Source organism: Schistocerca gregaria, chromosome 3 (genome assembly GCF_023897955.1).
Source record: "Schistocerca gregaria isolate iqSchGreg1 chromosome 3, iqSchGreg1.2, whole genome shotgun sequence".
In the NCBI taxonomy this organism is placed as follows: Eukaryota; Metazoa; Arthropoda; class Insecta; order Orthoptera; family Acrididae; genus Schistocerca; species Schistocerca gregaria.
The window spans coordinates 881,210,077-881,223,733 of record NC_064922.1 but is presented as its reverse complement, the minus strand read 5'-3'; the positions used below and the strand labels follow the sequence as shown (position 1 = coordinate 881,223,733).

Sequence of the window (13,657 nt, the reverse complement as noted above, 5' to 3'; positions counted from 1 at the left end):
CTACTTGGGACTTGTGAAAGATACATTGGCTTATTTGTTTTAGTTGTAAATATTTGTCATGTATTATTGTTTTTCTGACATGTTCTACATCATGGAGGACCTCCTCACTACAGATCAATTGGAATGACAGTAAATCTAATCTAATCTTAATCACTTTTCTTAAAAGTGTGAACCCTGTCCAATGAAATGATTATCTACAGTACTTCAACACCAATGCTAGCTTACTGAAAAACCTGGATTTTTTTTCTCCATTTGGTTTGTCATATCTGATCCTTGGCGAATGTCATCTGCACTCCTTGTGATACATTCTGAATTATACACACTACATGTTTATGCAGATCTGAAGAATTGGTAATGAAATTTATCATTAAGAAATTACAATTCGATAACAGCAGTTTTCATCAGTAAATCACTAAGAAATAATTACCTTTGCAAAGAAAGTAAAGAGTGGTACAAGTAAAGGTAACAACTCATCAGATAGCAGAGGCATCTAGCAGTCTATAGGTGCAGAAACAAGACTGAAGACAACTGGTGCTGCATCTTGACTGGAAAAATGAATTGTGTTATATAGAGTGGTCTAGAGGAGACTTCATTCTGGCTAGATGGAAAGGTGTCAATGTTTGGGAGGGAGACACGGTAAGCAGATAGTATAGGAATGTGGCATAATAGAAATGGGGGAAAGTTGCATGTGGTACAGTACGAAGTGGGGAGGGGGCAGGGGGATATAACAGAGGCCCATAGGAAGATAGAGGTGGATAGAAGCAGATATGGGTCAACAGCTAACAACGAGGTCAAGAGGATTAAAGGATGAAGGACATGTTGGAATGAGAGTTCCCAAATGCGTAATTGAGATAAGCTGGTATGGTTCAAATGTAATTTATTGTTTTTTATAACAAATGTAAATATTTTACAGGTATATACATTTACTAAAAACTACCCTATCAAAAGTTGACTTATTTGTCTGGTATTGCTTCCAGTCCCTGCAAACAAGGAAAGACAGTAAGTATTATAAATGTATTACACAGTTTCATTTATTTCACTTTCAAGAGGCTACTCACGTTTGTTTTATAAGCATTTCCTGATAGTCTCATATCTCTTGTATACATTAACCTTTCCCACCTGTTTGTTAGGTTACGCCGGTAAGGCTAGAAGAGAAAAATATTCCAGCTATATTATGCAAATTTAGAGATGTTTAATAATAGAGCAGACTGTTTTTCTTTCTATAATGGCATAATTTACTGATTTAACAATTAAACTTTGTGTGCGTGTGTGAAATTATATGAAAAAATTCTGGAATTCAAAGTTTTGTGCCTTGCACTTTAATTCCACTTCATGCCAAAGGTAAAACTTTGGCAAACATACTTTAATCTGGTAACTTTCATATCCTGAATAACTCTTAACAACTAATATTTAATTTTGTACACATATAATACTTAAATAAAATAATCTATACTGAACTTACATACCCTTACACACAAAGTTTATATATATAGAATGCTTAAAATGTACTACTATCTCCCTGGTAATGTATTCATTCAATCATACATTCACACACTGAATTTCATAAGCCCCATCAGATATGTGGGACAAGTAAAATTATCAGTTAACAAGCAGAAACAGCCACAGCACTTCACTAAAACCATACTTAACAACAAATTATGACTAGTGCCAATATACTCATACAGATAACACTAATCAACAATGTTATCACCGATTATGAGAAGGGTGTAATTTACTTTATTGTGGTTGCTGAATTCAAAAATGAAATCAGTTTCTGTCAAATGGACACTTTTTTTCTGCAACACATTAATTTCTTGGCGAGAACCAAGAACATCTGTGGAGATCTGAGAAATTGGTGTCTGTAGGAAGAATCCAGATGGCGCACGTGATGGAACAGGCACCGAGATCATGACTTTCATGTTGTACAGTATGTCCTGCAGCAGGATATTGTGTGCTGCCTGTGTACACCTTCTGCCTATGCCCATTCATCCAAACTGATAACTGGGTGGTAGCCATGCCGATGTAAAAGGCTAAACAGTGTTTACATAACAGGTGGTATATGATGTGTCGTTTCACAGGGGCTCTCCCTTTGACAACACACGTTTTGCCAGTTACAAGGCTGGAATAAGTGATGGTAGGAAGGTACATAGAATAAGTCCTGCACTGGGGACGGCCACAAGAGTAGGAGCCATAGGGTAGGGAGATGGGTGTAGAAGGCGCATAGAGACTGTCAAGAATATCGTGGAGATTGGGAGGGCAACGGAAAGTTATTTAGGTGTGGTGGGCAAAATCTCAGACAGAATGGATCTTATTTCTGGGAATGATTTTATGAAGTCATGACCTTGTCAAAGTAGCTGACACATTCAAGACCAGGATTATACTGGGTGAAAAGTGGTGTGCAGCTAAGTTTGTTTTTCGGAGGGGTCAGCAGTACCACTTTTGAGAGTGACGGCCCAGGAAAAATCTGCTTTTGAACTAGGCTGTTGGGATAATTACATCCAGTGAAGACTGAAGTGAGAGTGGTGGTGTATTGCTGTAAAGAGTCTCATCCAAACAAATATGTTTGCCTCTAATGCAAAGGTCGTATTGGAGGGAATGTTTGACATGGAAAGGATGGCAACTGTCAAATAAAAGTACTTTTGTTTGTTAGAGAGTTTGATGTGAATGGAAGTGTGTAGCTAGCCTTTGGTGAGGATGAGATCAACCTTTTCATGGGTCACTTGGAGGGGGCATTCCTGGGATCCAAAAGTTATCAGCCCCCTTGTTTGGTTTAGGTACATTGATGGCTTCTTTGCTATATAGAGTCGTGGTGAGGCTGACCTGTTGAAATTCCCGGAAATTCTGAAAAATTTCTTTGAAATAAATTTCACATGGTCATATTCTGAAGCCCATGGGACTTTCCTTGAAGGAAGATGGCATCAATAGTGACAAGCAAGGTGTGTGGTGGGAGTGAGACAGGCACTATTTCAGATGATCTAGGACATGATTGGTATCTTTAATATAGGATGGAAGTCTTTGTACTATGGGTTGTATGTGTTCATCAACTAAGGCAGATGTATGTTCAGTGGGTGCTTTGAAGTCGGCAACTATAGGATGACAAGGATCTTAGAAAAACGGTAAAAGTTGGGGGTGCATGGTTTGGGTGGGCTAAAAAGTTCTATGGATTGAGGTGTAAGTCCTTGCGAGGGGCCTGAGGTTTTTAGGAGGGCTGTAGGTCAGTTTTAACCACAGGGATGGGATCTTGGTAGCAGATGCTATATGTAGAAGTGTCAGACAACTGGTGTAGACCTTCACTAAAATATTCCTGTTGGTGAAGCACCACAGTGGTAGATCCTTCGTCTGCAGGGAGGATAATGATGGAGTCATCAGCTTTTAGGGGACGTAGAGCCTGAAGTTCTGCAGAGGACAGTTTAGGGTCACGTTGTAGGGACCTGAGGAAAGGTTGTGAAGCAATGCTGGAAGTGAGGAAGGCTTGAAAGCGATGTTTCTGAGGTTGTGGTGGTGCATCAAGTTGGGGTCATAGTTGGAACAGTTCAAGACAGGGTTTGATGTCAGGTTTGCTGTTGGAAAGGTTTTGGTTTTGGGTGTCTAAGTGATATTTCCAGTTGACATTATGTGCAAAGGAAATTAGGTCCTTTGCCAAGACAACATGGTCAGATGCAGGTTTAGGGCTGAAAGTGAGACCTTTGGATAATACAGATAATTCAAGGGGCAAGAGTGCTCCTTCTGCACCCATTTCCCTTCCCTGTAGCTCCTAACCCTGTGACTGCCACAGTGCAAGACTTGCCCTATATGCACCCTCCTATCAACACCTACTCCAGCCCTGCAACTGGCAAAACAAACTAACAAAGGGATAGGCACTTGTGAAATGACACATCATATACCAGCTATTATGTAAACACTGTTCAGCCTTTTATATCGGCACGACAACCACCCAGTTATCAGTCAAGACAAACGGGCATAGACATAGGGTGACACAATATCCTGCTCCAGAACTCTGTGCCTGTTTCACCACACACACCACCTGGATTCTTCCCACAGACACCAGTTTCTCTGATCTTCACAGGTGGGAACTAGCACTACAACTTTATTCTCACCACCTACCTGGCCTTAATTTACTATTCCTTCCGTCTCAGCAATTATTGACAGTATCTACGTAGAGTGAATTGTGGCACCTGGAATGTAAAAACACTATTCTCACCTGGAAAGGCGAAGGTTCTTGATGAAGAACTGAATATGTACAGGCTAGACACAGTGGCACTGCAAGAAATGAGATGGCCTAGAGAAGGGCTGTATAAAGAAAAGTGGTATAGCTACTCCTACAATGTAAATAAAGAAGGTAAACATCAGTTTGGAGTGAGCTTTGCAAAAGCCGACAGAGTAAGGGGAAATATCATGGACTTCAGAGCTGTTAATGAAAGAATATACTGGATAAGAATAAAAGGAAAATTCTACAACACAACTCTGGTTTCATTCCATGAACCTGCAGAAAAAGATGACAGTGAAAAAGACAGTTCCTACAAAGACCTAGAATCAGCGTATGAAGATGCACCATCATACAATGTAAAGGTTTTCCTTGGTGATGCCAATGCTAAAGTAGGAACAGAAGATATTTTGAGACCTTACACAGGCCTGCACAGTCTACATGATTCTTCTAACAAAAATGGAATGAGATTAGGCAATCTAGCAGCTTCAGAAAACTTAAGAATTATGAGTACCTCCTTTCCTCGCAAAGACATCTATACGATAACATGGAACCCACTTGACCAAGAGACTCAGAACCAAATAGACCACATACTCTTAGATGTCAGACACAGAAGTACCCAGAATGTAAAATCTCATGAGGTGCGCATATAGGATCAGACCATTACCTTGTGGTGACAACCGTAAAGGATAGGATAGAAAGCCGTAACAACAGGAGAAGAGAAGCACACCAGAATATAAATGCAGATATATTGAAGGAGGACCACATTAAAGAAAGATATGCACTTGAAATTGGAAACAAGTTTGCTTCCATAGAAGGAGAAGACGAAGATGATATTGAAAAGTTTTGATCGAAAATCAAGGCAGGTTTAAAAGATGCTGCAAGTGAGATGCTGAAACCAATGGAGAAGAGGAGGAAGAGCAGAGGATGGGTTAATGATAGGTGCAGAGATGCAGTCACCAAGAGAAAAGCAGCAAAACTGTCAGGGCTGACAAATGAACATGATGAAAGAACATGGTTGGGATGCACGGAAGCAGCTAGAGAAGCAAGACACGTCTTTCAAACAGAAAAGCGAGAGTTCATAAACAGTAAAATAAAACAGGCAGAAGAAGATCGGACAGTAGGAAGTACAAGATACTTTTACAGGACCGTCAGGTTCTTCAAGAACGGATCCAATCCAAGGATTGACGTGATCAGAGGTCAAGGAGGACAGGTAATCACAGATGAAATGAAAGCTATGGAGGAATGGAAAAACTACTTCAAAAACCTCCTGAATGTGGATGTAAACACCATTAGTGCTACAACAGAAAATGAAGAAGAAGAAGAAGAAGAAGAAGAATCATACAGAGAAAACAGATATACTGTACCTTTGGGGGAGTACGAACTACCAAGCAAGGAAGAGGTAAGAGCAACCATAAAACTGCTGAAGAGGGGGAAGGCACCAGGTATAGATGGCATAACTGCACAGATGCTGAAGGAGGGAAGAGCTACTCTACAAGTGAGACTATACCACTTAGTCTGCTTAATGTGGAAGAAGCAAAGGATCCCAGAAGAATGGAAGGAGTCCATCATCTGTCCTATACTAAAGAAAGGAGACCCAATGAGATGTAGCAACGCTAGAGGAATCACACTACTATGTACAGCTAATAAGATCTTGAGCATTTTGTTACTGAAGCGACTAACACATGTCGAGGAAGTACTGGGATTCTAACAAGCAGGTTTCAGATAGGCAAAATCAACTGTAGACCATTTACATACAACAGAGCAAGTGCTAGCAAAGAGCTGGGATTTCCGCAAAAATGTTCACTGGGCTTCCAAAAAGCAATATGGCAAGAAAGGGCTCAAGTTCCCAGAAAACTTGAAACTGACACAGATATGCACCCAGAAGACAACATACATGGTGAAAGTAAACAGAAACATATTAAAGAAGTTCAAGGTGAGTGCGGCGAAGACTGCCTCTCCCCTCTCCTGTTTAGAGCCTGAGAAACATAGCAAGCCTAGAGACAGGAATACAGCTGGTGCAGTTTTAATAGCAGAGAGAGAGAGAGAGAGACCTGGTTCAGATGACAAGAACATTAATGGAGAAGGCAATGAGAGCAGGCCTGAAGTTGAATATGGATAAGACAAAATACTTCAGTTAGCAGAGAAAATGGCGACAGCCTCCTGAAGGCGGAGGGCAGTCTTTGAAAGGGTAGAAGACTTTAAATATCTTGGGGCTATACTCAATGAAAGGAACAAGATAAACCAGGAAATTACCACACAAATACAAGCAGGAAATAGGTCAAGGTTTGCTCTGGGAAAGCTGTTGAAGTCCCGGCTTCTACCGATATCCTCAAAGACCAAGATTTACAAGACTATAATACAACCTGTAGTCTTATATGGAGCAGAGACCTGGACCATCACCCAAAAGATGGAAAGAAAACTCCTGACATTTAAGAATCCCATCCTCAGATTTCTGGGCCAGTAAAGATGGAGATGGATGGAGGAAAAGAAAGAACTGTGAATTGCAGGAGCTATACAAGTCGACGGACATTGTGGCAGTGACCAAAGAAAAAAAAAAAACTGAAGTGGCATGGACATGTAATGTGTTGAGAAGGCCAGACCATGAGGTAGGTAGTGGATGACAACCATGGGGAAGAACACGACTTAAGGATTGATCAGGTCAGGGAGAATATGAGTACACTGGGGCTGTCTGAAGAAGAATACATCGATTGAGGATGCTGGAGGAGGCTGATTGCTGAGGCCAAAGACCGACTGTGGTTTGTGTGGCCAATGCTGTAAGTAAGTAATTACTTCTTCCTGTAAGTAACTACTACTTTCTTCACTCTATTTCAGCCTTCTATATCTTTCATTTTCTGACTTTTCCATTTTTCACGGCCCGTCCCACCAACGTCTGTTACACACAATTCACTTAGCTTTTCACTCTTATTAACTCGTGCACAATGTTTCATTAGTAATCTCTGTCTTGCATATTACCTTGTCTTCCACCTTTAAGCTCACATGTTTTCAAATCTTGTCTAGTGCAGTCCCCAACAATCAGTCTTTCCTTCTCGTCCCGTATGGTAGGTCTCCCCTGACCTGGGGGTGCCACATGATTTTTTTTCTAAACTGTACTTTCTCTAAACATCTCCAGCCCTTTTCTTGCACCCCTCCTCCTCCCCCTCAACTCTTCCACCAGAAGGAGCAACTGGCTCCGAGAGCTTGTGACACTTAAATCAGTATTCTGTGTTTTCCCTGCTGCTGCTGCTTTGTGACTTTTTTTATCTGTCCATTTACCTTATATTATAAACAATGAGATTGGTGGGAATAGGCAACTGGCAAAGGAGGAAGGGCAATATGAAAAATGCAAGACTGTAGAAGCATGCAAGACTAGGTGAAAGATAGATACCATCTACAAGAAAATTTAAGAGAGCTTTGGAGGAAAGAGGAGAAGCTGTATATCAAGAGCTTGATGGTAAGCTAGTATCAATTAAAGAAGGGACAGCCGAGAGAAATATACAAAGGGGCTGTACAAGGAATATTTACCATAAGGCAATATTCTACAAAGGGAAGAGGAAGTGGCTGAAGATGATGGAGTTATGATACTATGAGAAAAATTTCACATGGCTCTGAAAGCCCCAAGTCAAAACAAGGCCCCTGAAGTAAACACCATTCCTTCAGAATTACCGATATGCTTGGCAGAGACAAGATAACAATGACAAAACTGCCTCACTTTGTATGCAAGATACATCGGACATGCAAAATACCCTCGGACTTCAAGAAGAGTAATAACTCCTGTTTCAAAGAAGGGAGGTACTAACAGGTGTGAATACACATGAACCATTACTTTAATAAATCAGGGCTGAAAAGTACTGACACGAATTTTTTACAGAGGAATTAAAATACTGGTAGAAGCCAACCTCAGGGAAGATCAGTTAGGGTTCCAAAGAAATTTAGGAACACACAAAGCAATATCGACAAGACTTATAAGATAGGTTCAAGAAAGGCAAACCCATCTTTGTAGCATTTATAGATCCCGAGAAAGCTTTCGACAATATTTATTGGAATATACTCTAAAACACTGAAGAGTATTTGGATAAAATATAAGAAGTTAAGAAGTGAAAAGTAATATTCAACTTGTACAGAAACCAAACATATGCATATGCAAGGCGAGCACCGTTAGTGAAGAGAATGAGACACTGTTGTAGCCAATCCCAAATGTAATTCACACAGTTTCCTTCATTGCTTACTCAGTGTACAAAGGAGTAATTTGGAAAGGGAATTAAAAGTTCACAGAGAAGTAATAAAAACTTTGCATTTTATTGATATTTTAATTCTGTCAGGGCTTGGAAGAGCAGATAATGGAACTGACAGGGTCTTGGAAATGAGTTATAAGATGATTATCTACAAAGTACAACTAGGGTAACTAAACGCAGCTGAATCTGGTGGTGATGTTAGAATTAGATATAAAAAGATGGGGCAAAAGTAATCTATGAGTTTTTTAAATTAGGGCAGCAAACTAAATGACAATGGCCAAAGTGGAGTGGATATTAAATGGAGACCGGCAATAGCATGAAAAGTTTCTGAAAACAAGAAATTTATTAACATCAAATATAAATTTAATAGATAGGAAATCTTGCAGGCTTGTATGAAAGTAAAATATGTGCAATAAACTGTTCAGGCAAGATGACAATAGAACCCTTTGAAATATGGTATTACAGAAGAATATTGAAACTTAGATGGGTAGACGGAATAACTAATGAGGTGAAGGCTGCTGTTGGTGCCGCTATTCTCAGTCCTAAGATTAGTTTGACACAGCTCTCCACCCTATTATATCCAGTTTAAGAATCTATCTATGAATAACTACTGCAACCTACACCTACAGGTTGTTTCAAAAATGACCGGTATATTTGAAACGGCAATACAAACTAAACGAGCAGCGATAGAAATACACCGTTTGTTGCAATATGCTTGGGACAACAGTACATTTTCAGGCAGACAAACTTTCGAAATTACAGTAGTTACAATTGTCAACAACAGATGGTGCTGCGGTCTGGGAAACTATAGTACGATATTTTCCACATATCCACCATGCGTAGCAATAATATGGCATAGTCTCTGAATGAAATTACCCGAAACCTTCGACGTGTCTGGCGGAATGGCTTCACATGCAGATGAGATGTACTGCTTCAGCTGTTCAATTGTTTCTGGATTCTGGTGGTACACCTGGTCTTTCAAGTGTCCCCACAGAAAGAAGTCACAGGGGTTCATGTCTGGCGAATAGGGAGGCCAATCCACGCCGCCTCCTGTATGTTTCGGATAGCCCAAAGCAATCACACGATCATCAAAATATTCATTCAGGAGATTAAAGACGTCGGCCATGTGATGTGGCCGGGCACCATCTTGCATAAACCACAAGGTGTTCGCAGTGTCGTCTAAGGCAGTTTGTACCGCCACAAATTCAAGAAGAATGTCCAGATAGTGTGATGCAGTAATCGTTTTGGATCTGAAAAATGAGCCAATGATTCCTTTGGAAGAAATGGCGGCCCAGACCAGTACTTTTTGAGGATGCAGGGACGATGGGACTGCAACATTGGGCTTTTCAGTTCCCCATATGTGCCAGTTCTGTTTATTGACGAAGCCGTCCAGGTAAAAATAAGCTTTGTCAGTAAACCAAATGCTGCCCACATGCATATCGCCGTCATCAATCCTGTGCACTATATCGTTAGCGAATGTCTCTCGTGCAGCAATGGTAGCGGCGCTGAGGGGTTGCCGCGTTTGAATTTTGTATGGATAGAGGTGTAAACTCTGGCGCATGAGAAGATACGTGGACGTTGGCGTCATTTGGACCGCAGCTGCAACACGGCGAATGGAAACCCGAGGCCGCTGTTGGATCACCTGCTGCACTAGCTGCGCGTTGCCCTCTGTGGTTGCCGTACGCGGACGCCCTACCTTTCCAGCACGTTCATCCATCACGTTCCCAGTCCGTTGAAATTTTTCAAACAGATCCTTTATTGTATCGCTTTTCGGTCCTTTGGTTACATTAAACCTCCGTTGAAAACTTCGTCTTGTTGCAACAACACTGTGGTCTAGGCGGTGGAATTCCAAGACCAGAAAAATCCTCTGTTCTAAGGAATAAACCATGTTGTCCACAGCACACTTGCACGTTGTGAACAGCACACGCTTACAGCAGAAAGACGACGTACAGAATGGCGCACCCACAGACTGCATTGTCTTCTATATCTTTCACATCACTTGCAGCGCCATCTGTTGTTGAAAATTGTAACTACTGTAATTTCGAAAGTTTGTCCGCCTGAAAATGTACTGTTGTCCCAAGCATATTGCAACAAACAGTTTATTTCTATCGCTGCTCGTTTAGTTTTTATTGCCGTTTAAAATATACCGGTCATTTTTGAAACACCCTGTATTTGAGGAGGTACTGGCCCGAATTACAGAAAAAAGAAATATGTGGCACAAACTGATTAAATGAAGTAACACATTCTGAAGCAGCAAGGATCAATTGGGCAATGTCAGCTGTTCAGCTCTGTGTGTGTGTGTGTGTGTGTGTGTGTGTGTGTGTGTGTGTGGGAGGGCGGGGGGATGTAAAACTTATAAAGGGAGACCAAGGCAGTAATAGAATAAGCAGGTTCAATGGACATACGTTGCCACAGTTATTCAGAGTCCAAGAGGCTTGCACTGTATAGACTAGTATCAAGATCTGCAGCAAACCAGTCTTTAGACTGAAAAACACATAACAGAGACACTGTGAAACTCTTCATAAGTAACATTCAACTCCAATTCTATGGTCACCCATAATTAGCTTGCAATGTAATGCAAAATTAAAATAAAGAGGAATTGCATATAGATCATGATATAATGTGAAAAGTTATATTACACCGGATTTAACTGTAAAAAGGCAGAGTCTCAATGTGGACTGCACATCACAGCAAAATATTATTAATGCAGCAACACTTAAATTTCTGAGTGGGAAGTGTGCACTGATTGGAATTTGCCAACTGTTAAGTTCTAATAAAGAAATTATATTCCTGGAATTTTTTTTGTTAACTGGATAAAGGCCTGTGTGAATTCCCAAATATAGTAACATGAAATCCCAAATATATAGTAACAGCAGGCGACTGTAGAACAGATTTGCTAAGTCAGTGGGTACACATTAAAAAAACACACAGACTTCAGACAGCATATTAGCTAGAAGTGTATAAAACTGTTTCAAGCTTCTTGTACAGCCTTGATGTTTGGTAAATTTAGTAATATTAAAGAAAGGGGTATTTATAAAATGCTTAGAAATGAACACCATAAAGGCAGTACATCACAAATAGGGGAGGATTATTTAGATCCAGAAGTACGTGGACCAACTTCAACACTTAAGTATAAGAATAGAATTTTAAAATTATTAAATAAAAATATGTTACATTGAAATTGGTTTTAAAAGGTGGAGATTTACTTGCTCTCCACACAGTTTCATAATACAAGTCACCAGAGTCCTGAAAATTTAAGTGTCTGTGGCATATTTTTTTTATGTAAGTCAAAGTCTGTGACTTTTTATGTTACAGTATTACCATATCGAAACTGCAATATAGTGGCATAACAGAGTATACCACCAATACTATAAAATCATTAGTTACAAACAGAAGGCAAATTTTGGAATTGAAACCCAATACAATTATACCGTAAGAAGCATTACGAGGGTGGTCTGAAAAGTTCTCAGAATCACCACAGTAGGTCAGCGCTAGCGAAACTAGTCGTTCACATGATACTCATTGGACTGTTGACTGTAAAAATGTGCCACATCAGTGCTCTTAATTGAGATTTGAGCATAAACTTTGTAAAGAAAGGTATGAAAGCATAGGACATTCATGCCGATTTCCAGAATACACTGCGGGACTCTGCTCCTTCATATTCAACTGTTGCCAAGTGGACAACTGAATTTAAATTTGGTCAGGAGATGATGTTCCCCATAGTGGTCGGCCAAGATGTGTCACTACTCCAGAAATCACTGCAAAGGTGTACAAAATGGTCATGGAGGATCACCGATTGAAATTGCTCATGCTTTCCAGATATCGTCTGAAAGGGTATGTCACATTTTAACTGAAGAATTAGAAATGGAAAAAATTGTCTCCAAGATGGGTGCCGCAAGTCTCTGTGTGTGCCAGCACACTTTTGCTGTCGCCATGGCAAAATTACACTGACTAAGGTATGAACTGTTGCAACAACCGCCTTATTCACCTGATGCGGCTCCATCAGACTTCCATCTCTTCCCAAAACTGAAATTTTTCTTCGTGGACAAAGATTCACTTCAAACGAAAAATTGATAGCCAGAGTTGACTATTTTGCAGGCCTGAAGGAAACTCATTTTCAAGATGGGATAAAGACACTGGAACATCATTGAATCAAGTGCAATAATCTACAAGGAGACTACATTGAAAAATTTTTAAAAAGTTTCAGCGATGTAAGAACTTTTTTTTTCTATTCCGTTCCAAGAACTTTTCAAACCACCTTTGTACCAAGATTTTTGGGAGAAAATGTCCTGTGTAACCAAGAATTCAATATTACAATCACTACTCTCTATACTTTATGTAAATGAGATGCCAAATATCATTTACGAGGTGCTTATGTATGATTATGACAAAGTAGGAAAGGTCTAGAAAGTAGAGCTTATGAGGATATGGCAAAGAGAAAATAGAAAGCGTGAAGTGAACATCCTATTTGTGAACTGCCCGTTGGTTTCTGTGTCAGGTTCTTCGGTTGACATTTATTTAGCGATTTTTCCTGATGCTTCACCAGCTTGAGTTGCTGGCATTGTCAAAAATTCTCTCTTCAATGCTCGTGAACTTTGACAATGCCACCCACTCATGCTGGTGAAACACTGGAAAATCGTTAAACACGTCAGCTGAAGAAACCGACATGGAAGATAACAGACGTGTCAACAAGTGGCCACAAAAGCCTCCACAATTTTGAAGCTCTTCTTAAATGGAAATGAAAATACGTACACCAAATCCCAAACTAATGACAAATTTTGTTAACATTGGGAATAGGCCTACATATGTAGAAAATAATCTAGTGTAGCCAGCTCCTGGAATTGGAGGTACACATTAACAAAAAGGGTAGTCCACAAGCAAAAGCCACTAAAGAAAAAATATAAACATGCACAGACAGAAAAAATTGCAACACCAAAATGTAATTAATGCAGAGTAATGAAATTTTGGGAACACATTTATCTAGGTAGCATATTTAAGTGAATAACATTGCAAGATCACAGGTTACTTGAAGCTACTGCAAATGTGAAATGCTCGTACATTAATAGCTGTTGTAACTGCCAGAGTGTTGAAGGCAAGCATGTAAATGTGCATGCATTGTCTTGTACAAGTGTTGGATGTTAGTTTGTGGGGTGGAGTTCTATGCCTATTGTACTTTGTCAGTCAATACATGCACAGTTAATGCTGGATGTGGATGATG

The 13,657-nt window shown here is 40.1% G+C and overlaps 1 protein-coding gene across 1 annotated transcript in view; it reads right to left on the bottom strand.

Moving 5' to 3' along the window:
• Window positions 1-860: 860 nt before the first annotated feature.
• Window positions 861-13,657, bottom strand: part of LOC126355161 (uncharacterized) — a 24,966-nt gene continuing 12,169 nt past the window's right edge. Inside the window, exons 2-3 of the mRNA XM_050005369.1 lie at window positions 1,059-1,145; window positions 861-980 (exon numbers count right to left, since the gene is read on the bottom strand). Coding sequence (XP_049861326.1) covers window positions 954-980; window positions 1,059-1,145 — 114 coding nt within the window. The 3' untranslated portion in view covers window positions 861-953. The remainder of the gene's footprint in view (window positions 981-1,058; window positions 1,146-13,657) is intronic.